The sequence below is a fragment of the Tachypleus tridentatus genome, chromosome 3 (genome assembly GCF_004210375.1).
Source record: "Tachypleus tridentatus isolate NWPU-2018 chromosome 3, ASM421037v1, whole genome shotgun sequence".
NCBI classification, from domain to species: Eukaryota; Metazoa; Arthropoda; class Merostomata; order Xiphosura; family Limulidae; genus Tachypleus; species Tachypleus tridentatus.
In genome coordinates, this window is record NC_134827.1 from 53,481,126 (window position 1) to 53,508,777 (window position 27,652).

A 27,652-nucleotide genomic window follows, 5' to 3' on the forward strand; every position below is an offset into this window, starting at 1 on the left:
GTTAGAGATGTACAATTCTTGAACTAACTGTAATAGTTATAATGTATCAAGTTATCCACTAGTTAGAGATGTACATCAAGTTATCCACTAGTTGATGTACAATTCTTAACTGTAATAGTTATAATGTATCAAGTTATCCACTAGTTAGAGATGTACAATTCTTGAACTAACTGTAATAGTTATAATGTATCAAGTTATCCACTAGTTAGAGATGTACAATTCTTGAACTGTAATAGTTATAATGTATCAAGTTATCCACTAGTTAGAGATGTACAATTCTTGAACTAACTGTAATAGTTATAATGTATCAAGTTATCCACTAGTTAGAGATGTACAATTCTTGAACTAACTGTAATAGTTATAATGTATCAAGTTATCCACTAGTTAGAGATGTACAATTCTTGAACTAACTGTAATAGTTATAATGTATCAAGTTATCCACTAGTTAGAGATGTACAATTCTTGAACTGTAATAGTTATAATGTATCAAGTTATCCACTAGTTAGAGATGTACAATTCTTGAACTAACTGTAATAGTTATAATGTATCAAGTTATCCACTAGTTAGAGATGTACAATTCTTGAACTGTAATAGTTATAATGTATCAAGTTATCCACTAGTTAGAGATGTACAATTCTTGAACTGTAATAGTTATAATGTATCAAGTTATCCACTAGTTAGAGATGTACAATTCTTGAACTAACTGTAATAGTTATAATGTATCAAGTTATCCACTAGTTAGAGATGTACAATTCTTGAACTGTAATAGTTATAATGTATCAAGTTATCCACTAGTTAGAGATGTACAATTCTTGTTATAATGTACAAGTTAACTGTAATAGTTATAATGTATCAAGTTATCCACTAGTTAGAGATGTACAATTCTTGAACTAACTGTAATAGTTATAATGTATCAAGTTATCCACTAGTTAGAGATGTACAATTCTTGAACTAACTGTAATAGTTATAATGTATCAAGTTATCCACTAGTTAGAGATGTACAATTCTTGAACTAACTGTAATAGTTATAATGTATCAAGTTATCCACTAGTTAGAGATGTACAATTCTTGAACTGTAATAGTTATAATGTATCAAGTTATCCACTAGTTAGAGATGTACAATTCTTGAACTAACTGTAATAGTTATAATGTATCAAGTTATCCACTAGTTAGAGATGTAATTCTTGAACTAACTGTAATAGTTATAATGTATCAAGTTATCCACTAGTTAGAGATGTACAATTCTTGAACTGTAATAGTTATAATGTATCAAGTTATCCACTAGTTAGAGATGTACAATTCTTGAACTGTAATAGTTATAATGTATCAAGTTATCCACTAGTTAGAGATGTACAATTCTTGAACTGTAATAGTTATAATGTATCAAGTTATCCACTAGTTAGAGATGTACAATTCTTGAACTAACTGTAATAGTTATAATGTATCAAGTTATCCACTAGTTAGAGATGTACAATTCTTGAACTGTAATAGTTATAATGTATCAAGTTATCCACTAGTTAGAGATGTACAATTCTTGAACTAACTGTAATAGTTATAATGTATCAAGTTATCCACTAGTTAGAGATGTACAATTCTTGAACTAACTGTAATAGTTATAATGTATCAAGTTATCCACTAGTTAGAGATGTACAATTCTTGAACTAACTGTAATAGTTATAATGTATCAAGTTATCCACTAGTTAGAGATGTACAATTCTTGTTATAATGTATCAAGTTAACTGTAATAGTTATAATGTATCAAGTTATCCACTAGTTAGAGATGTACAATTCTTGAACTGTAATAGTTATAATGTATCAAGTTATCCACTAGTTAGAGATGTACAATTCTTGAACTAACTGTAATAGTTATAATGTATCAAGTTATCCACTAGTTAGAGATGTACAATTCTTGAACTGTAATAGTTATAATGTATCAAGTTATCCACTAGTTAGAGATGTACAATTCTTGAACTAACTGTATGTATAGTTATAATGTATCAAGTTATCCACTAGTTAGAGATGTACAATTCTTGAACTAACTGTAATAGTTATAATGTATCAAGTTATCCACTAGTTAGAGATGTACAATTCTTGTTATAATGTACAAGTTAACTGTAATAGTTATAATGTATCAAGTTATCCACTAGTTAGAGATGTACAATTCTTGAACTAACTGTAATAGTTATAATGTATCAAGTTATCCACTAGTTAGAGATGTACAATTCTTGAACTGTAATAGTTATAATGTATCAAGTTATCCACTAGTTAGAGATGTACAATTCTTGAACTAACTGTAATAGTTATAATGTATCAAGTTATCCACTAGTTAGAGATGTACAATTCTTGAACTAACTGTAATAGTTATAATGTATCAAGTTATCCACTAGTTAGAGATGTACAATTCTTGAACTAACTGTAATAGTTATAATGTATCAAGTTATCCACTAGTTAGAGACTTGAAGTTAGTTATAATGTACAAGTTATCCACTAGTTAGAGATGTACAATTCTTGAACTGTAATAGTTATAATGTATCAAGTTATCCACTAGTTAGAGATGTACAATTCTTGAACTAACTGTAATAGTTATAATGTATCAAGTTATCCACTAGTTAGAGATGTACAATTCTTGAACTAACTGTAATAGTTATAATGTTATCAAGTTATCCACTAGTAATAGAGATGTACAATTCTAGTTTGTACAATTCTTGAACTGTAATAGTTATAATGTATCAAGTTATCCACTAGTTAGAGATGTACAATTCTTGAACTGTAATAGTTATAATGTATCAAGTTATCCACTAGTTAGAGATGTACAATTCTTGAACTGTAATAGTTATAATGTATCAAGTTATCCACTAGTTAGAGATGTACAATTCTTGAACTGTAATAGTTATAATGTATCAAGTTATCCACTAGTTAGAGATGTACAATTCTTGAACTAACTGTAATAGTTATAATGTATCAAGTTATCCACTAGTTAGAGATGTACAATTCTTGAACTAACTGTAATAGTTATAATGTATCAAGTTATCCACTAGTTAGAGATGTACAATTCTTGAACTGTAATAGTTATAATGTATCAAGTTATCCACTAGTTAGAGATGTACAATTCTTGAACTGTAATAGTTATAATGTATCAAGTTATCCACTAGTTAGAGATGTACAATTCTTGAACTAACTGTAATAGTTATAATGTATCAAGTTATCCACTAGTTAGAGATGTACAATTCTTGAACTAACTGTAATAGTTATAATGTATCAAGTTATCCACTAGTTAGAGATGTACAATTCTTGAACTAACTGTAATAGTTATAATGTATCAAGTTATCCACTAGTTAGAGATGTACAATTCTTGAACTGTAATAGTTATAATGTATCAAGTTATCCACTAGTTAGAGATGTACAATTCTTGAACTGTAATAGTTATAATGTATCAAGTTATCCACTAGTTAGAGATGTACAATTCTTGAACTGTAATAGTTATAATGTATCAAGTTATCCACTAGTTAGAGATGTACAATTCTTGAACTGTAATAGTTATAATGTATCAAGTTATCCACTAGTTAGAGATGTACAATTCTTGAACTAACTGTAATAGTTATAATGTATCAAGTTATCCACTAGTTAGAGATGTACAATTCTTGAACTGTGTGAATAGTTATAATGTATCAAGTTATCCACTAGTTAGAGATGTACAATTCTTGAACTAACTGTAATAGTTATAATGTATCAAGTTATCCACTAGTTAGAGATGTACAATTCTTGAACTAACTGTAATAGTTATAATGTATCAAGTTATCCACTAGTTAGAGATGTACAATTCTTGAACTGTAATAGTTATAATGTATAAGTTATCCACTAGTTAGAGATGTACCTTGAACTAGTAATAGTTATAATGTACAAGTTATTTAGAGATGTACAATTCTTGAACTGTAATAGTTATAATGTATCAAGTTATCCACTAGTTAGAGATGTACAATTCTTGAACTGTAATAGTTATAATGTATCAAGTTATCCACTAGTTAGAGATGTACAATTCTTGAACTGTAATAGTTATAATGTATCAAGTTATCCACTAGTTAGAGATGTACAATTCTTGAACTGTAATAGTTATAATGTATCAAGTTATCCACTAGTTAGAGATGTACAAATTCTTGAACTGTAATAGTTATAATGTATCAAGTTATCCACTAGTTAGAGATGTACAATTCTTGAACTGTAATAGTTATAATGTATCAAGTTATCCACTAGTTAGAGATGTACAATTCTTGAACTAACTGTAATAGTTATAATGTATCAAGTTATCCACTAGTTAGAGATGTACAATTCTTGAACTAACTGTAATAGTTATAATGTATCAAGTTATCCACTAGTTAGAGATGTACAATTCTTGAACTGTAATAGTTATAATGTATCAAGTTATCCACTAGTTAGAGATGTACAATTCTTGAACTGTAATAGTTATAATGTATCAAGTTATCCACTAGTTAGAGATGTACAATTCTTGAACTAACTGTAATAGTTATAATGTATCAAGTTATCCACTAGTTAGAGATGTACAATTCTTGAACTGTAATAGTTATAATGTATCAAGTTATCCACTAGTTAGAGATGTACAATTCTTGAACTAACTGTAATAGTTATAATGTATCAAGTTATCCACTAGTTAGAGATGTACAATTCTTTCTGTTGTTATAATGTATCAAGTTAACTGTAGAGATAGAACTTATAGTTGTATCAAGTTATCCACTAGTTAGAGATGTACAATTCTTGAACTGTAATAGTTATAATGTATCAAGTTATCCACTAGTTAGAGATGTACAATTCTTGAAGTAATAGTTATAATGTATCAAGTTATCCACTAGTTAGAGATGTACAATTCTTGAACTAACTGTAATAGTTATAATGTATCAAGTTATCCACTAGTTAGAGATGTACAATTCTTGAACTGTAATAGTTATAATGTATCAAGTTATCCACTAGTTAGAGATGTACAATTCTTGAACTAACTGTAATAGTTATAATGTATCAAGTTATCCACTAGTTAGAGATGTACAATTCTTGAACTAACTGTAATAGTTATAATGTATCAAGTTATCCACTAGTTAGAGATGTACAATTCTTGAACTGTAATAGTTATAATGTATCAAGTTATCCACTAGTTAGAGATGTACAATTCTTTAACTGTAATAGTTATAATGTATCAAGTTATCCACTAGTTAGAGATGTACAATTCTTGTAATAGTTATAATGTATCAAGTTATCCACTAGTTAGAGATGTACAATTCTTGAACTGTAATAGTTATAATGTATCAAGTTATCCACTAGTTAGAGATGTACAATTCTTGAACTGTAATAGTTATAATGTATCAAGTTATCCACTAGTTAGAGATGTACAATTCTTGAACTAACTGTAATAGTTATAATGTATCAAGTTATCCACTAGTTAGAGATGTACAATTCTTGAACTAACTGTAATAGTTATAATGTATCAAGTTATCCACTAGTTAGAGATGTACAATTCTTGAACTGTAATAGTTATAATGTATCAAGTTATCCACTAGTTAGAGATGTACAATTCTTGAACTGTAATAGTTATAATGTATCAAGTTATCCACTAGTTAGAGATGTACAATTCTTGAACTGTAATAGTTATAATGTATCAAGTTATCCACTAGTTAGAGATGTACAATTCTTGAACTAACTGTAATAGTTATAATGTATCAAGTTATCCACTAGTTAGAGATGTACAATTCTTGAACTAACTGTAATAGTTATAATGTATCAAGTTATCCACTAGTTAGAGATGTACAATTCTTGAACTAACTGTAATAGTTATAATGTATCAAGTTATCCACTAGTTAGAGATGTACAATTCTTGAGATGTACAACTGTAATAGTTATAATGTATCAAGTTATCCACTAGTTAGAGATGTACAATTCTTGAACTGTAATAGTTATAATGTTCAAGTTATCCACTAGTTAGAGATGTACAATTCTTGAACTAACTGTAATAGTTATAATGTATCAAGTTATCCACTAGTTAGAGATGTACAATTCTTGAACTAACTGTAATAGTTATAATGTATCAAGTTATCCACTAGTTAGAGATGTACAATTCTTGAACTGTAATAGTTATAATGTATCAAGTTATCCACTAGTTAGAGATGTACAATTCTTGAACTGTAATAGTTATAATGTAGTTCAAGTTATCCACTAGTTAGATGATGTACAAGTTCTGTACAATTCTTGAACTGTAATAGTTATAATGTATCAAGTTATCCACTAGTTAGAGATGTACAATTCTTGAACTAACTGTAATAGTTATAATGTATCAAGTTATCACTAGTTAGAGATGTACCTTGAACTAGTAATAGTTAGATGTACAATTCTAGTTTGAACTTAACTGTAATAGTTATAATGTATCAAGTTATCCACTAGTTAGAGATGTACAATTCTTGAACTGTAATAGTTATAATGTATCAAGTTATCCACTAGTTAGAGATGTACAATTCTTGAACTAACTGTAATAGTTATAATGTATCAAGTTATCCACTAGTTAGAGATGTACAATTCTTGAACTAACTGTAATAGTTATAATGTATCAAGTTATCCACTAGTTAGAGATGTACAATTCTTGAACTGTAATAGTTATAATGTATCAAGTTATCCACTAGTTAGAGATGTACAATTCTTGAACTGTAATAGTTATAATGTATCAAGTTATCCACTAGTTAGAGATGTACAATTCTTGAACTAACTGTAATAGTTATAATGTATCAAGTTATCCACTAGTTAGAGATGTACAATTCTTGAACTAACTGTAATAGTTATAATGTATCAAGTTATCCACTAGTTAGAGATGTACAATTCTTGAACTGTAATAGTTATAATGTATCAAGTTATCCACTAGTTAGAGATGTACAATTCTTGAACTAACTGTAATAGTTATAATGTATCAAGTTATCCACTAGTTAGAGATGTACAATTCTTGAACTAACTGTAATAGTTATAATGTATCAAGTTATCCACTAGTTAGAGATGTACAATTCTTGAACTAACTGTATAGTTATAATGTATCAAGTTATCCACTAGTTAGAGATGTACAATTCTTGAACTAGTTATAATAGTTATAATGTATCAAGTTATCCACTAGTTAGAGATGTACAATTCTTGAACTAACTGTAATAGTTATAATGTATCAAGTTATCCACTAGTTAGAGATGTACAATTCTTGAACTAACTGTAATAGTTATAATGTATCAAGTTATCCACTAGTTAGAGATGTACAATTCTTAACTGTAATAGTTATAATGTATCAAGTTATCCACTAGTTAGAGATGTACAATTCTTGAACTTGAACTGTAATAGTTATAATGTATCAAGTTATCCACTAGTTAGAGATGTACAATTCTTGAACTGTAATAGTTATAATGTATAAGTTATCCACTAGTTAGAGATGTACCTTGAACTGTAATAGTTATAATGTATCAAGTTATCCACTAGTTAGAGATGTACAACTTGAACTGTAATAGTTATAATGTATCAAGTTATCCACTAGTTAGAGATGTACAATTCTTGAACTGTAATAGTTATAATGTATCAAGTTATCCACTAGTTAGAGATGTACAATTCTTGAACTAACTGTAATAGTTATAATGTATCAAGTTATCCACTAGTTAGAGATGTACAATTCTTGAACTAACTGTAATAGTTATAATGTATCAAGTTATCCACTAGTTAGAGATGTACAATTCTTGAACTGTAATAGTTATAATGTATCAAGTTATCCACTAGTTAGAGATGTACAATTCTTGAACTGTAATAGTTATAATGTATCAAGTTATCCACTAGTTAGAGATGTACAATTCTTGAACTAACTGTAATAGTTATAATGTATCAAGTTATCCACTAGTTAGAGATGTACAATTCTTGAACTAACTGTAATAGTTATAATGTATCAAGTTATCCACTAGTTAGAGATGTACAATTCTTGAACTAACTGTAATAGTTATAATGTATCAAGTTATCCACTAGTTAGAGATGTACAATTCTTGAACTGTAATAGTTATAATGTATCAAGTTATCCACTAGTTAGAGATGTACAATTCTAGTTGAACTGTAATAGTTATAATGTATCAAGTTATCCACTAGTTAGAGATGTACAATTCTTGAACTAACTGTAATAGTTATAATGTATCAAGTTATCCACTAGTTAGAGATGTACAATTCTTGAACTAACTGTAATAGTTATAATGTATCAAGTTATCCACTAGTTAGAGATGTACAATTCTTGAACTAACTGTAATAGTTATAATGTATCAAGTTATCCACTAGTTAGAGATGTACAATTCTTGAACTGTAATAGTTATAATGTATCAAGTTATCCACTAGTTAGAGATGTACAATTCTTGAACTGACTGTTATAGTTATAATGTATCAAGTTATCCACTAGTTAGAGATGTACAATTCTTGAACTAACTGTAATAGTTATAATGTATCAAGTTATCCACTAGTTAGAGATGTACAATTCTTGAACTAACTGTAATAGTTATAATGTATCAAGTTATCCACTAGTTAGAGATGTACAATTCTTGAACTAACTGTAATAGTTATAATGTATCAAGTTATCCACTAGTTAGAGATGTACAATTCTTGAACTGTAATAGTTATAATGTATCAAGTTATCCACTAGTTAGAGATGTACAATTCTTGAACTGTAATAGTTATAATGTATCAAGTTATCCACTAGTTAGAGATGTACAATTCTTGAACTAACTGTAATAAGTTATCCACTAGTTAGAGATGTACAACTAACTAGTACTGACTGTAATAATGTATCAATCCACTAGTTAGAGATGTACAATTCTTGAACTGTAATAGTTATAATGTATCAAGTTATCCACTAGTTAGAGATGTACAATTCTTGAACTGTAATAGTTATAATGTATCAAGTTATCCACTAGTTAGAGATGTACAATTCTTGAACTAACTGTAATAGTTATAATGTATCAAGTTATCCACTAGTTAGAGATGTACAATTCTTGAACTTAACTGTAATAGTTATAATGTATCAAGTTATCCACTAGTTAGAGATGTACAATTCTTGAACTAACTGTAATAGTTATAATGTATCAAGTTATCCACTAGTTAGAGATGTACAATTCTTGAACTAACTGTAATAGTTATAATGTATCAAGTTATCCACTAGTTAGAGATGTACAATTCTTGAACTGTAATAGTTATAATGTATCAAGTTATCCACTAGTTAGAGATGTACAATTCTTGAACTGTAATAGTTATAATGTATCAAGTTATCCACTAGTTAGAGATGTACAATTCTTGAACTAACTGTAATAGTTATAATGTATCAAGTTATCCACTAGTTAGAGATGTACAATTCTTGAACTAACTGTAATAGTTATAATGTATCAAGTTATCCACTAGTTAGAGATGTACAATTCTTGAACTGTAATAGTTATAATGTATCAAGTTATCCACTAGTTAGAGATGTACAATTCTTGAACTGTAATAGTTATAATGTATCAAGTTATCCACTAGTTAGAGATGTACAATTCTTGAACTAACTGTAATAGTTATAATGTATCAAGTTATCCACTAGTTAGAGATGTACAATTCTTGAACTAACTGTAATAGTTATAATGTATCAAGTTATCCACTAGTTAGAGATGTACAATTCTTGAACTGTAATAGTTATAATGTATCAAGTTATCCACTAGTTAGAGATGTACAATTCTTGAACTGTAATAGTTATAATGTATCCAAGTTATCCACTAGTTAGAGATGTACAATTCTAGTTTGAACTAACTGTAATAGTTATAATGTATCAAGTTATCCACTAGTTAGAGATGTACAATTCTTGAACTAACTGTAATAGTTATAATGTATCAAGTTATCCACTAGTTAGAGATGTACAATTCTTGAACTGTAATAGTTATAATGTATCAAGTTATCCACTAGTTAGAGATGTACAATTCTTGAACTGTAATAGTTATAATGTATCAAGTTATCCACTAGTTAGAGATGTACAATTCTTGAACTGTAATAGTTATAATGTATCAAGTTATCCACTAGTTAGAGATGTACAATTCTTGAACTGTAATAGTTATAATGTATCAAGTTATCCACTAGTTAGAGATGTACAATTCTTGAACTGTAATAGTTATAATGTATCAAGTTATCCACTAGTTAGAGATGTACAATTCTTGAACTGTAATAGTTATAATGTATCAAGTTATCCACTAGTTAGAGATGTACAATTCTTGAACTAACTGTAATAGTTATAATGTACAAATCCACTAGTTAGAGATGTACAATTCTTGAACTGTAATAGTTATAATGTATCAAGTTATCCACTAGTTAGAGATGTACAATTCTTGAACTGTAATAGTTATAATGTATCAAGTTATCCACTAGTTAGAGATGTACAATTCTTGAACTAACTGTAATAGTTATAATGTATCAAGTTATCCACTAGTTAGAGATGTACAATTCTTGAACTGTAATAGTTATAATGTATCAAGTTATCCACTAGTTAGAGATGTACAATTCTTGAACTAACTGTAATAGTTATAATGTATCAAGTTATCCACTAGTTAGAGATGTACAATTCTTGAACTAACTGTAATAGTTATAATGTATCAAGTTATCCACTAGTTAGAGATGTACAATTCTTGAACTAACTGTAATAGTTATAATGTATCAAGTTATCCACTAGTTAGAGATGTACAATTCTTGAACTGTAATAGTTATAATGTATCAAGTTATCCACTAGTTAGAGATGTACAATTCTTGAACTGTAATAGTTATAATGTATCAAGTTATCCACTAGTTAGAGATGTACAATTCTTGAACTGTAATAGTTATAATGTATCAAGTTATCCACTAGTTAGAGATGTACAATTCTTGAAACTGTAATAGTTATAATGTATCAAGTTATCCACTAGTTAGAGATGTACAATTCTTGAACTGTAATAGTTATAATGTATCAAGTTATCCACTAGTTAGAGATGTACAATTCTTGAACTGTAATAGTTATAATGTATCAAGTTATCCACTAGTTAGAGATGTACAATTCTTGAACTAACTGTAATAGTTATAATGTATCAAGTTATCCACTAGTTAGAGATGTACAATTCTTGAACTAATAGTTATAAACAAGTTATCCACTAGTTAGAGATGTACAATTCTTGAACTAACTGTTATATAATGTATCAAGTTATCCACTAGAGAGTACAATTCTTGAAGAGATGTACAATTCCACTTGTACAATTCTTGAACTGTAATAGTTATAATGTATCAAGTTATCCACTAGTTAGAGATGTACAATTCTTGAACTGACTGTAATAGTTATAATGTATTAAGTTATCCACTAGTTAGAGATGTACAATTCTTGAACTAACTGTAATAGTTATTGAAGTTATCCACTAGAGATGTACAATTCTTAGTTATAATGTATCAAGTTATCCACTAGTTAGAGATGTACAATTCTTGAACTGTAATAGTTATAATGTATCAAGTTATCCACTAGTTAGAGATGTACAATTCTTGAACTAACTGTAATAGTTATAATGTATCAAGTTATCCACTAGTTAGAGATGTACAATTCTTGAACTAACTGTAATAGTTATAATGTATCAAGTTATCCACTAGTTAGAGATGTACAATTCTTGAACTGTAATAGTTATAATGTATCAAGTTATCCACTAGTTAGAGATGTACAATTCTTGAACTGTAATAGTTATAATGTATCAAGTTATCCACTAGTTAGAGATGTACAATTCTTGAACTAACTGTAATAGTTATAATGTATCAAGTTATCCACTAGTTAGAGATGTACAATTCTTGAACTGTAATAGTTATAATGTATCAAGTTATCCACTAGTTAGAGATGTACAATTCTTGAACTGTAATAGTTATAATGTATCAAGTTATCCACTAGTTAGAGATGTACAATTCTTGAACTGTATAGTTATAATGTTATAAGTTATCCACTAGTTAGAGATGTACAATTCTTGAACTAACTGTAATAGTTATAATGTATCAAGTTATCCACTAGTTAGAGATGTACAATTCTTGAACTGTAATAGTTATAATGTATCAAGTTATCCACTAGTTAGAGATGTACAATTCTTGAACTAACTGTAATAGTTATAATGTATCAAGTTATCCACTAGTTAGAGATGTACAATTCTTGAACTGTAATAGTTATAATGTATCAAGTTATCCACTAGTTAGAGATGTACAATTCTTGAGATGTAACTGTAATAGTTATAATGTATCAAGTTATCCACTAGTTAGAGATGTACAATTCTTGAACTGTAATAGTTATAATGTATCAAGTTATCCACTAGTTAGAGATGTACAATTCTTATCCAAGTTAACTGTAATAGTTATAATGTATCAAGTTATCCACTAGTTAGAGATGTACAATTCTTGAACTGTAATAGTTATAATGTATCAAGTTATCCACTAGTTAGAGATGTACAACTTGAACTAACTGTAATAGTTATAATGTATCAAGTTATCCACTAGTTAGAGATGTACAATTCTTGAACTGTAATAGTTATAATGTATCAAGTTATCCACTAGTTAGAGATGTACAATTCTTGAACTAACTGTAATAGTTATAATGTATCAAGTTATCCACTAGTTAGAGATGTACAATTCTTGAACTGTAATAGTTATAATGTATCAAGTTATCCACTAGTTAGAGATGTACAATTCTTGAACTAACTGTAATAGTTATAATGTATCAAGTTATCCACTAGTTAGAGATGTACAATTCTTGAACTGTAATAGTTATAATGTATCAAGTTATCCACTAGTTAGAGATGTACAATTCTTGAACTAACTGTAATAGTTATAATGTATCAAGTTATCCACTAGTTAGAGATACCACAATTGAACTAACTGTAATAGTTATAATGTATCAAGTTATCCACTAGTTAGAGATGTACAATTCTTGAACTGTAATAGTTATAATGTATCAAGTTATCCACTAGTTAGAGATGTACAATTCTTGAACTAACTGTAATAGTTATAATGTATCAAGTTATCCACTAGTTAGAGATGTACAATTCTTGAACTGTAATAGTTATAATGTATCAAGTTATCCACTAGTTAGAGATGTACAATTCTTGAACTAACTGTAATAGTTATAATGTATCAAGTTATCCACTAGTTAGAGATGTACAATTCTTGAACTAACTGTAATAGTTATAATGTATCAAGTTATCCACTAGTTAGAGATGTACAATTCTTGAACTAACTGTAATAGTTATAATGTATCAAGTTATCCACTAGTTAGAGATGTACAATTCTTGAACTGTAATAGTTATAATGTATCAAGTTATCCACTAGTTAGAGATGTACAATTCTTGAACTAACTGTAATAGTTATAATGTATCAAGTTATCCACTAGTTAGAGATGTACAATTCTTGAACTGTAATAGTTATAATGTATCAAGTTATCCACTAGTTAGAGATGTACAATTCTTGAACTGTAATAGTTATAATGTATCAAGTTATCCACTAGTTAGAGATGTACAATTCTTGAACTAACTGTAATAGTTATAATGTATCAAGTTATCCACTAGTTAGAGATGTACAATTCTTGAACTGTAATAGTTATAATGTATCAAGTTATCCACTAGTTAGAGATGTACAATTCTTGAACTAACTGTAATAGTTATAATGTATCAAGTTATCCACTAGTTAGAGATGTACAATTCTTGAACTGTAATAGTTATAATGTATCAAGTTATCCACTAGTTAGAGATGTACAATTCTTGAACTAACTGTAATAGTTATAATGTATCAAGTTATCCACTAGTTAGAGATGTACAATTCTTGAACTAACTGTAATAGTTATAATGTATCAAGTTATCCACTAGTTAGAGATGTACAATTCTTGAACTAACTGTAATAGTTATAATGTATCAAGTTATCCACTAGTTAGAGATGTACAATTCTTGAACTAACTGTAATAGTTATAATGTATCAAGTTATCCACTAGTTAGAGATGTACAATTCTTGAACTGTAATAGTTATAATGTATCAAGTTATCCACTAGTTAGAGATGTACAATTCTTGAACTGTAATAGTTATAATGTATCAAGTTATCCACTAGTTAGAGATGTACAATTCTTGAACTAACTGTAATAGTTATAATGTATCAAGTTATCCACTAGTTAGAGATGTACAATTCTTTGAACTGTAATAGTTATAATGTATCAAGTTATCCACTAGTTAGAGATGTACAATTCTTGACTAACTGTAATAGTTATAATGTATCAAGTTATCCACTAGTTAGAGATGTACAATTCTTGAACTGTAATAGTTATAATGTATCAAGTTATCCACTAGTTAGAGATGTACAATTCTTGAACTGTAATAGTTATAATGTATCAAGTTATCCACTAGTTAGAGATGTACAATTCTTGAACTGTAATAGTTATAATGTATCAAGTTATCCACTAGTTAGAGATGTACAATTCTTGAACTAACTGTAATAGTTATAATGTATCAAGTTATCCACTAGTTAGAGATGTACAATTCTTGAACTGTAATAGTTATAATGTATCAAGTTATCCACTAGTTAGAGATGTACAATTCTTGAACTGTAATAGTTATAATGTATCAAGTTATCCACTAGTTAGAGATGTACAATTCTTGAACTGTAATAGTTATAATGTATCAAGTTATCCACTAGTTAGAGATGTACAATTCTTGAACTAACTGTAATAGTTATAATGTATCAAGTTATCCACTAGTTAGAGATGTACAATTCTTGAACTGTAATAGTTATAATGTATCAAGTTATCCACTAGTTAGAGATGTACAATTCTTGAACTGTAATAGTTATAATGTATCAAGTTATCCACTAGTTAGAGATGTACAATTCTTGAACTGTAATAGTTATAATGTATCAAGTTATCCACTAGTTAGAGATGTACAATTCTTGAACTGTAATAGTTATAATGTATCAAGTTATCCACTAGTTAGAGATGTACAATTCTTGAACTGTAATAGTTATAATGTATCAAGTTATCCACTAGTTAGAGATGTACAATTCTTGAACTTGTTATAATGTATAAAGTTATCCACTAGTTAGAGATGTACAATTCTTGAACTAATAGTTATAATGTATCAAGTTATCCACTAGTTAGAGATGTACAATTCTTGAACTAACTGTAATAGTTATAATGTATCTAGTTAAGTTATCCACTAGTTAGAGATGTACAATTCTTGAACTGTAATAGTTATAATGTATCAAGTTATCCACTAGTTAGAGATGTACAATTCTTGAACTGTAATAGTTATAATGTATCAAGTTATCCACTAGTTAGAGATGTACAATTCTTGAACTGTAATAGTTATAATGTATCAAGTTATCCACTAGTTAGAGATGTACAATTCTTGAACTAACTGTAATAGTTATAATGTTGTTATCCACTAGTTAGAGATGTACTGTAATAGTTATAATGTATCAAGTTATCCACTAGTTAGAGATGTACAATTCTTGAACTGTAATAGTTATAATGTATCAAGTTATCCACTAGTTAGAGATGTACAATTCTTGAACTGTAATAGTTATAATGTATCAAGTTCCACTAGTTAGAGATGTACAATTCTTGAACTAACTGTAATAGTTATAATGTATCAAGTTATCCACTAGTTAGAGATGTACAATTCTTGAACTGTAATAGTTATAATGTATCAAGTTATCCACTAGTTAGAGATGTACAATTCTTGAACTGTAATAGTTATAATGTATCAAGTTATCCACTAGTTAGAGATGTACAATTCTTGAACTAACTGTAATAGTTATAATGTATCAAGTTATCCACTAGTTAGAGATGTACAATTCTTGAACTGTAATAGTTATAATGTATCAAGTTATCCACTAGTTAGAGATGTACAATTCTTGAACTGTAATAGTTATAATGTATCAAGTTATCCACTAGTTAGAGATGTACAATTCTTGAACTAACTGTAATAGTTATAATGTATCAAGTTATCCACTAGTTAGAGATGTACAATTCTTGAACTCAAGTTAACTGTAATAGTTATAATGTATCAAGTTATCCACTAGTTAGAGATGTACAATTCTTGAACTGTAATAGTTATAATGTATCAAGTTATCCACTAGTTAGAGATGTACAATTCTTGTTATAATGTATCAAGTTAACTGTAATAGTTATAATGTATCAAGTTATCCACTAGTTAGAGATGTACAATTCTTGAACTAACTGTAATAGTTATAATGTATCAAGTTATCCACTAGTTAGAGATGTACAATTCTTGAACTGTAATAGTTATAATGTATCAAGTTATCCACTAGTTAGAGATGTACAATTCTTGAACTAACTGTAATAGTTATAATGTATCAAGTTATCCACTAGTTAGAGATGTACAATTCTTGAACTGTAATAGTTATAATGTATCAAGTTATCCACTAGTTAGAGATGTACAATTCTTGAACTGTAATAGTTATAATGTATCAAGTTATCCACTAGTTAGAGATGTACAATTCTTGAACTGTAATAGTTATAATGTATCAAGTTATCCACTAGTTAGAGATGTACAATTCTTGAACTGTAATAGTTATAATGTATCAAGTTATCCACTAGTTAGAGATGTACAATTCTTGAACTGTAATAGTTATAATGTATCAAGTTATCCACTAGTTAGAGATGTACAATTCTTGAACTGTAATAGTTATAATGTATCAAGTTATCCACTAGTTAGAGATGTACAATTCTTGAACTGTAATAGTTATAATGTATCAAGTTATCCACTAGTTAGAGATGTACAATTCTTGAACTGTAATAGTTATAATGTATCAAGTTATCCACTAGTTAGAGATGTACAATTCTTGAACTGTAATAGTTATAATGTATCAAGTTATCCACTAGTTAGAGATGTACAATTCTTGAACTAACTGTAATAGTTATAATGTATCAAGTTATCCACTAGTTAGAGATGTACAATTCTTGAACTGTAATAGTTATAATGTATCAAGTTATCCACTAGTTAGAGATGTACAATTCTTGAACTGTAATAGTTATAATGTATCAAGTTATCCACTAGTTAGAGATGTACAATTCTTGAACTGTAATAGTTATAATGTATCAAGTTATCCACTAGTTAGAGATGTACAATTCTTGAACTGTAATAGTTATAATGTATCAAGTTATCCACTAGTTAGAGATGTACAATTCTTGAACTGTAATAGTTATAATGTATCAAGTTATCCACTAGTTAGAGATGTACAATTCTTGAACTGTAATAGTTATAATGTATCAAGTTATCCACTAGTTAGAGATGTACAATTCTTGAACTGTAATAGTTATAATGTATCAAGTTATCCACTAGTTAGAGATGTACAATTCTTGAACTAACTGTAATAGTTATAATGTATCAAGTTATCCACTAGTTAGAGATGTACAATTCTTGAACTGTAATAGTTATAATGTATCAAGTTATCCACTAGTTAGAGATGTACAATTCTTGAACTGTAATAGTTATAATGTATCAAGTTATCCACTAGTTAGAGATGTACAATTCTTGAACTGTAATAGTTATAATGTATCAAGTTATCCACTAGTTAGAGATGTACAATTCTTGAACTAACTGTAATAGTTATAATGTATCAAGTTATCCACTAGTTAGAGATGTACAATTCTTGAACTGTAATAGTTATAATGTATCAAGTTATCCACTAGTTAGAGATGTACAATTCTTGAACTAACTGTAATAGTTATAATGTATCAAGTTATCCACTAGTTAGAGATGTACAATTCTTTAACTGTATATATAATGTATCAAGTTATCCACTAGTTAGAGATGTACAATTCTTGAACTGTAATAGTTATAATGTATCAAGTTATCCACTAGTTAGAGATGTACAATTCTTGAACTGTAATAGTTATAATGTATCAAGTTATCCACTAGTTAGAGATGTACAATTCTTGAACTGTAATAGTTATAATGTATCAAGTTATCCACTAGTTAGAGATGTACAATTCTTGAACTGTAATAGTTATAATGTATCAAGTTATCCACTAGTTAGAGATGTACAATTCTTGAACTGTAATAGTTATAATGTATCAAGTTATCCACTAGTTAGAGATGTACAATTCTTGAACTAACTGTAATAGTTATAATGTATCAAGTTATCCACTAGTTAGAGATGTACAATTCTTGAACTAACTGTAATAGTTATAATGTATCAAGTTATCCACTAGTTAGAGATGTACAATTCTTGAACTGTAATAGTTATAATGTATCAAGTTATCCACTAGTTAGAGATGTACAATTCTTGAACTGTAATAGTTATAATGTATCAAGTTATCCACTAGTTAGAGATGTACAATTCTTGAACTGTAATAGTTATAATGTATCAAGTTATCCACTAGTTAGAGATGTACAATTCTTGAACTGTAATAGTTATAATGTATCAAGTTATCCACTAGTTAGAGATGTACAATTCTTGAACTAACTAATAGTTATAATGTATCAAGTTATCCACTAGTTAGAGATGTACAATTCTTGAACTGTAATAGTTATAATGTATCAAGTTATCCACTAGTTAGAGATGTACAATTCTTGAACTGTAATAGTTATAATGTATCAAGTTATCCACTAGTTAGAGATGTACAATTCTTGAACTGTAATAGTTATAATGTATCAAGTTATCCACTAGTTAGAGATGTACAATTCTAGTTTGTACAATTCTTGAACTGTAATAGTTATAATGTATCAAGTTATCCACTAGTTAGAGATGTACAATTCTTGAACTGTAATAGTTATAATGTATAGTTAATAGTTAGAGATGAACTGTAATAGTATCAAGTTATCCACTAGTTAGAGATGTACAATTCTTGAACTAACTGTAATAGTTATAATGTATCAAGTTATCCACTAGTTAGAGATGTACAATTCTTGAACTGTAATAGTTATAATGTATCAAGTTATCCACTAGTTAGAGATGTACAATTCTTGAACTAACTGTAATAGTTATAATGTATCAAGTTATCCACTAGTTAGAGATGTACAATTCTTGAACTGTAATAGTTATAATGTATCAAGTTATCCACTAGTTAGAGATGTACAATTCTTGAACTGTAATAGTTATAATGTATCAAGTTATCCACTAGTTAGAGATGTACAATTCTTGAACTGTAATAGTTATAATGTATCAAGTTATCCACTAGTTAGAGATGTACAATTCTTGAACTGTAATAGTTATAATGTATCAAGTTATCCACTAGTTAGAGATGTACAATTCTTGAACTTGAACTGTAATAGTTATAATGTATCAAGTTATCCACTAGTTAGAGATGTACAATTCTTGAACTGTAATAGTTATAATGTATCAAGTTATCCACTAGTTAGAGATGTACAATTCTTGAACTGTAATAGTTATAATGTATCAAGTTATCCACTAGTTAGAGATGTACAATTCTTGAACTGTAATAGTTATAATGTATCAAGTTATCCACTAGTTAGAGATGTACAATTCTTGAACTGTAATAGTTATAATGTATCAAGTTATCCACTAGTTAGAGATGTACAATTCTTGAACTGTAATAGTTATAATGTATCAAGTTATCCACTAGTTAGAGATGTACAATTCTTGAACTGTAATAGTTATAATGTATCAAGTTATCCACTAGTTATTCTTGTACTGTAAGATAATAGTTATAATGTATCAAGTTATCCACTAGTTAGAGATGTACAATTCTTGAACTGTAATAGTTATAATGTATCAAGTTATCCACTAGTTAGAGATGTACAATTCTTGAACTGTAATAGTTATAATGTATCAAGTTATCCACTAGTTAGAGATGTACAATTCTTGAACTGTAATAGTTATAATGTATCAAGTTATCCACTAGTTAGAGATGTACAATTCTTGAACTGTAATAGTTATAATGTATCAAGTTATCCACTAGTTAGAGATGTACAATTCTTGTTATAATGTATCAAGTTAACTGTAATAGTTATAATGTATCAAGTTATCCACTAGTTAGAGATGTACAATTCTTGAACTAACTGTAATAGTTATAATGTATCAAGTTATCCACTAGTTAGAGATGTACAATTCTTGAACTGTAATAGTTATAATGTATCAAGTTATCCACTAGTTAGAGATGTACAATTCTTGAACTGTAATAGTTATAATGTATCAAGTTATCCACTAGTTAGAGATGTACAATTCTTGAACTGTAATAGTTATAATGTATCAAGTTATCCACTAGTTAGAGATGTACAATTCTTGAACTGTAATAGTTATAATGTATCAAGTTATCCACTAGTTAGAGATGTACAATTCTTGAACTGTAATAGTTATAATGTATCAAGTTATCCACTAGTTAGAGATGTACAATTCTTGAACTGTAATAGTTATAATGTATCAAGTTATCCACTAGTTAGAGATGTACAATTCTTGAACTAACTGTAATAGTTATAATGTATCAAGTTATCCACTAGTTAGAGATGTACAATTCTTGAACTGTAATAGTTATAATGTATCAAGTTATCCACTAGTTAGAGATGTACAATTCTTGAACTGTAATAGTTATAATGTATCAAGTTATCCACTAGTTAGAGATGTACAATTCTTGAACTGTAATAGTTATAATGTATCAAGTTATCCACTAGTTAGAGATGTACAATTCTTGAACTGTAATAGTTATAATGTATCAAGTTATCCACTAGTTAGAGATGTACAATTCTTAACTGTAATAGTTATAATGTATCAAGTTATCCACTAGTTAGAGATGTACAATTCTTGAACTGTAATAGTTATAATGTATCAAGTTATCCACTAGTTAGAGATGTACAATTCTTGAACTGTAATAGTTATAATGTATCAAGTTATCCACTAGTTAGAGATGTACAATTCTTGAACTGTAATAGTTATAATGTATCAAGTTATCCACTAGTTAGAGATGTACAATTCTTGAACTGTAATAGTTATAATGTATCAAGTTATCCACTAGTTAGAGATGTACAATTCTTGAACTGTAATAGTTATAATGTATCAAGTTATCCACTAGTTAGAGATGTACAATTCTTGAACTGTAATAGTTATAATGTATCAAGTTATCCACTAGTTAGAGATGTACAATTCTTGAACTGTAATAGTTATAAACTGTCCACTAGTTAGTTATAATGTATCAAGTTATCCACTAGTTAGAGATGTACAATTCTTGAACTGTAATAGTTAACTGTAATAGTTATAATGTATCAAGTTATCCACTAGTTAGAGATGTACAATTCTTGAACTGTAATAGTTATAATGTATCAAGTTATCCACTAGTTAGAGATGTACAATTCTTGAACTGTAATAGTTATAATGTATCAAGTTATCCACTAGTTAGAGATGTACAATTCTTGAACTAACTGTAATAGTTATAATGTATCAAGTTATCCACTAGTTAGAGATGTACAATTCTTCTTGAACTGTAATAGTTATAATGTATCAAGTTATCCACTAGTTAGAGATGTACAATTCTTGAACTAACTGTAATAGTTATAATGTATCAAGTTATCCACTAGTTAGAGATGTACAATTCTTGAACTGTAATAGTTATAATGTATCAAGTTATCCACTAGTTAGAGATGTACAATTCTTGAACTAACTGTAATAGTTATAATGTATCAAGTTATCCACTAGTTAGAGATGTACAATTCTTGAACTAACTGTAATAGTTATAATGTATCAAGTTATCCACTAGTTAGAGATGTACAATTCTTGAACTGTAATAGTTATAATGTATCAAGTTATCCACTAGTTAGAGATGTACAATTCTTGAACTGTAATAGTTATAATGTATCAAGTTATCCACTAGTTAGAGATGTACAATTCTTGAACTGTAATAGTTATAATGTATCAAGTTATCCACTAGTTAGAGATGTACAATTCTTGAACTGTAATAGTTATAATGTATCAAGTTATCCACTAGTTAGAGATGTACAATTCTTGAACTGTAATAGTTATAATGTATCAAGTTATCCACTAGTTAGAGATGTACAATTCTTGAACTGTAATAGTTATAATGTATCAAGTTATCCACTAGTTAGAGATGTACAATTCTTGAACTGTAATAGTTATAATGTATCAAGTTATCCACTAGTTAGAGATGTACAATTCTTGAACTAACTGTAATAGTTATAATGTATCAAGTTATCCACTAGTTAGAGATGTACAATTCTTGAACTGTAATAGTTATAATGTATCAAGTTATCCACTAGTTAGAGATGTACAATTCTTGAACTGTAATAGTTATAATGTATCAAGTTATCCACTAGTTAGAGATGTACAATTCTTGAACTAACTGTAATAGTTATAATGTATCAAGTTATCCACTAGTTAGAGATGTACAATTCTTGAACTGTATGTATAGTTATAATGTATCAAGTTATCCACTAGTTAGAGATGTACAATTCTTGAACTGTAATAGTTATAATGTATCAAGTTATCCACTAGTTAGAGATGTACAATTCTTGAACTAACTGTAATAGTTATAATGTATCAAGTTATCCACTAGTTAGAGATGTACAATTCTTGAACTGTAATAGTTATAATGTATCAAGTTAACTGTAATAGTTATAATGTATGTCAAGTTATCCACTAGTTAGAGATGTACAATTCTTGAACTGTAATAGTTATAATGTATCAAGTTATCCACTAGTTAGAGATGTACAATTCTTGAACTGTAATAGTTATAATGTATCAAGTTATCCACTAGTTAGAGATGTACAATTCTTGAACTGTAATAGTTATAATGTATCAAGTTATCCACTAGTTAGAGATGTACAATTCTTGAACTGTAATAGTTATAATGTATCAAGTTATCCACTAGTTAGAGATGTACAATTCTTGAACTGTAATAGTTATAATGTATCAAGTTATCCACTAGTTAGAGATGTACAATTCTTGAACTAACTGTAATAGTTATAATGTATCAAGTTATCCACTAGTTAGAGATGTACAATTCTTGAACTGTAATAGTTATAATGTATCAAGTTATCCACTAGTTAGAGATGTACAATTCTTGAACTGTAATAGTTATAATGTATCAAGTTATCCACTAGTTAGAGATGTACAATTCTTGAACTGTAATAGTTATAATGTATCAAGTTATCCACTAGTTAGAGATGTACAATTCTTGAACTGTAATAGTTATAATGTATCAAGTTATCCACTAGTTAGAGATGTACAATTCTTGAACTGTAATAGTTATAATGTATCAAGTTATCCACTAGTTAGAGATGTACAATTCTTGAACTGTAATAGTTATAATGTATCAAGTTATCCACTAGTTAGAGATGTACAATTCTTGAACTGTAATAGTTATAATGTATCAAGTTATCCACTAGTTAGAGATGTACAATTCTTGAACTGTAATAGTTATAATGTATCAAGTTATCCACTAGTTAGAGATGTACAATTCTTGAACTGTAATAGTTATAATGTTATCCAAGTTAGAGATGTCCACTAGATGTTAGAGATGTATCAAGTTATCCACTAGTTAGAGATGTACAATTCTTGAACTAACTGTAATAGTTATAATGTATCAAGTTATCCACTAGTTAGAGATGTACAATTCTTGAACTAACTGTAATAGTTATAATGTATCAAGTTATCCACTAGTTAGAGATGTACAATTCTTGAACTGTAATAGTTATAATGTATCAAGTTATCCACTAGTTAGAGATGTACAATTCTTACAACTTGAACTGTAATAGTTATAATGTATCAAGTTATCCACTAGTTAGAGATGTACAATTCTTGAACTGTAATAGTTATAATGTATCAAGTTATCCACTAGTTAGAGATGTACAATTCTTGAACTGTAATAGTTATAATGTATCAAGTTATCCACTAGTTAGAGATGTACAATTCTTGAACTGTACTGTAGTAGTTATAATGTATCAAGTTATCCACTAGTTAGAGATGTACAATTCTTGAACTGTAATAGTTATAATGTATCAAGTTATCCACTAGTTAGAGATGTACAATTCTTGAACTAACTGTAATAGTTATAATGTATCAAGTTATCCACTAGTTAGAGATGTACAATTCTTGTACAACTTAACTGTAATAGTTATAATGTATCAAGTTATCCACTAGTTAGAGATGTACAATTCTTGAACTAACTGTAATAGTTATAATGTATCAAGTTATCCACTAGTTAGAGATGTACAATTCTTGAACTAACTGTAATAGTTATAATGTATCAAGTTATCCACTAGTTAGAGATGTACAATTCTTGAACTAACAAGTTATCCACTAGTTAGAGATGTACAATTCTTGAACTAACTGTAATAGTTATAATGTATCAAGTTATCCACTAGTTAGAGATGTACAATTCTTGAACTAACTGTAATAGTTATAATGTATCAAGTTATCCACTAGTTAGAGATGTACAATTCTTGAACTAACTGTTAGAGATAGTTATAATGTATCAAGTTATCCACTAGTTAGAGATGTACAATTCTTTAACTGTTATAGTTATAATGTTGTTATCCACTAGTTAGAGAACTGTAATAGTTATAATGTATCAAGTTATCCACTAGTTAGAGATGTACAATTCTTGAACTAACTGTAATAGTTATAATGTATCAAGCTATCCACTAGTTAGAGATGTACAATTCTTGAACTAACTGTAATAGTTATAATGTATCAAGTTATCCACTAGTTAGAGATGTACAATTCTTGAACTAACTGTAATAGTTATAATGTATCAAGTTATCCACTAGTTAGAGATGTACAATTCTTGAACTGTAATAGTTATAATGTATCAAGTTATCCACTAGTTAGAGATGTACAATTCTTGAACTGTAATAGTTATAATGTATCAAGTTATCCACTAGTTAGAGATGTACAATTCTTGAACTGTAATAGTTATAATGTATCAAGTTATCCACTAGTTAGAGATGTACAATTCTTGAACTAACTGTAATAGTTATAATGTATCAAGTTATCCACTAGTTAGAGATGTACAATTCTTGAACTAACTGTAATAGTTATAATGTATCAAGTTATCACTAGTTAGAGATGTCCTTGAACTAGTTAGTTATAATGTACAAGTTATCCACTAGTTAGAGATGTACAATTCTTGAACTGTAATAGTTATAATGTATCAAGTTATCCACTAGTTAGAGATGTACAATTCTTGAATTCTTGAACTGTAATAGTTATAATGTATCAAGTTATCCACTAGTTAGAGATGTACAATTCTTGAACTAACTATTATAGTTATAATGTATTAAGTTATCCACTAGTTAGAGATGTACAATTCTTGAACTGTAATAGTTATAATGTATTAAGTTATCCACTAGTTAGAGATGTACAATTCTTGAACTGTAATAGTTATAATGTATCAAGTTATCCACTAGTTAGAGATGTACAATTCTTGAACTAACTGTAATAGTTATAATGTATCAAGTTATCCACTAGTTAGAGATGTACAATTCTTGAACTGTAATAGTTATAATGTATCAAGTTATCCACTAGTTAGAGATGTACAATTCTTGAACTGTTATAGTTATAATGTATCAAGTTATCCACTAGTTAGAGATGTACAATTCTTGAACTGTTATAGTTATAATGTATCAAGTTATCCACTAGTTAGAGATGTACAATTCTTGAACTGTAATAGTTATAATGTATTAAGTTATCCACTAGTTAGAGATGTACAATTCTTGAACTGTAATAGTTATAATGTATCAAGTTATCCACTAGTTAGAGATGTACAATTCTTGAACTAACTGTAATAGTTATAATGTATCAAGTTATCCACAAGTTAGAGATGTACAATTCTTGAACTAACTGTTATAGTTATAATGTATCAAGTTATCCACTAGTTAGAGATGTACAATTCTTGAACTAACTGTTATAGTTATAATGTATTAAGTTATCCACTAGTTAGAGATGTACAATTCTTGAACTAACTGTAATAGTTATAATGTATCAAGTTATCCACTAGTTAGAGATGTACAATTCTTGAACTGTTATAGTTATAATGTATCAAGTTATCCACTAGTTAGAGATGTACAATTCTTGAACTGTAATAGTTATAATGTATTAAGTTATCCACTAGTTAGAGATGTACAATTCTTGAACTGTAATAGTTATAATGTATCAAGTTATCCACTAGTTAGAGATGTACAATTCTTGAACTAACTGTAATAGTTATAATGTATCAAGTTATCCACTAGTTAGAGATGTACAATTCTTGAACTAACTGTAATAGTTATAATGTATCAAGTTATCCACTAGATAGAGATGTACAATTCTTGAACTGTAATAGTTATAATGTATCAAGTTATCCACTAGTTAGAGATGTACAATTCTTGAACTAACTGTAATAGTTATAATGTATCAAGTTATCCACTAGTTAGAGATGTACAATTCTTGAACTGTAATACTTATAATGTATCAAGTTATCCACTAGTTAGAGATGTACAATTCTTGAACTGTAATAATTATAATGTATCAAGTTATCCACTAGTTAGAGATGTACAATTCTTGAACTAACTGTAATAGTTATAATGTATCAAGTTATCCACTAGTTAGAGATGTACAATTCTTGAACTAACTGTAATAGTTATAATGTATCAAGTTATCCACTAGTTAGAGATGTACAATTCTTGAACTGTAATAGTTATAATGTATTAAGTTATCCACTAGTTAGAGATGTACAATTCTTGAACTGTAATAGTTATAATGTATCAAGTTATCCACTAGTTAGAGATGTACAATTCTTGAACTAACTGTAATAGTTATAATGTATCAAGTTATCCACTAGTTAGAGATGTACAATTCTTGAACTGTTATAGTTATAATGTATTAAGTTATCCACTAGTTAGAGATGTACAATTCTTGAACTAACTGTAATAGTTATAATGTATCAAGTTATCCACTAGTTAGAGATCTACAATTCTTGAACTAACTGTTATAGTTATAATGTATTAAGTTATCCACTAGTTAGAGATGTACAATTCTTGAACTAACTGTAATAGTTATAATGTATCAAGTTATCCACTAGTTAGAGATGTACAATTCTTGAACTGTAATAATTATAATGTATCAAGTTATCCACTAGTTAGAGATGTACAATTCTTGAACTAACTGTAATAGTTATAATGTATCAAGTTATCCACTAGTTAGAGATGTACAATTCTTGAACTGTAATAGTTATAATGTATTAAGTTATCCACTAGTTAGAGATGTACAATTCTTGAACTGTAATAGTTTTAATATAAGTGTTGAATTACTCATCCATCATCATTATAAATATTTGCAACCGACATGTTCAGTTAATTTTTTAAGTATACTCTTAGAAATTTCACACGACTTGTACATTATACAAAATGATCATTTTTAATTCACCAGAAGGTGGTATCCAGAAGACTATAAAATTGGGCCAAAGAAGACACCAACACACAGGTAAGATACTGAACTTTATTTTTAAGTGTTAAATAAAAAGTCTTCTGTGCGGTATTTATGATGCACGTTAAAAGGCATTACGTATCTCAGTAGGTTTCATGCTGCTGTTATGAGGAAGGAGTTAACATGTTATAAACTTTAATGGTTACGTGGTCCTGATTG

The 27,652-nt window shown here is 28.0% G+C and overlaps 1 protein-coding gene across 2 annotated transcripts in view; it reads left to right on the forward strand.

Annotated features, from left to right (window-relative positions):
- LOC143246871 (oligoribonuclease, mitochondrial) overlaps positions 1–27,652 on the forward strand; it is a 58,897-nt gene that overhangs the window by 30,100 nt on the left and 1,145 nt on the right. For both annotated transcript variants that reach the window (XM_076494116.1, XM_076494114.1), the window contains one exon: positions 27,437–27,490. In XM_076494116.1, coding sequence (XP_076350231.1) covers positions 27,437–27,490 — 54 coding nt within the window. The remainder of the gene's footprint in view (positions 1–27,436; positions 27,491–27,652) is intronic.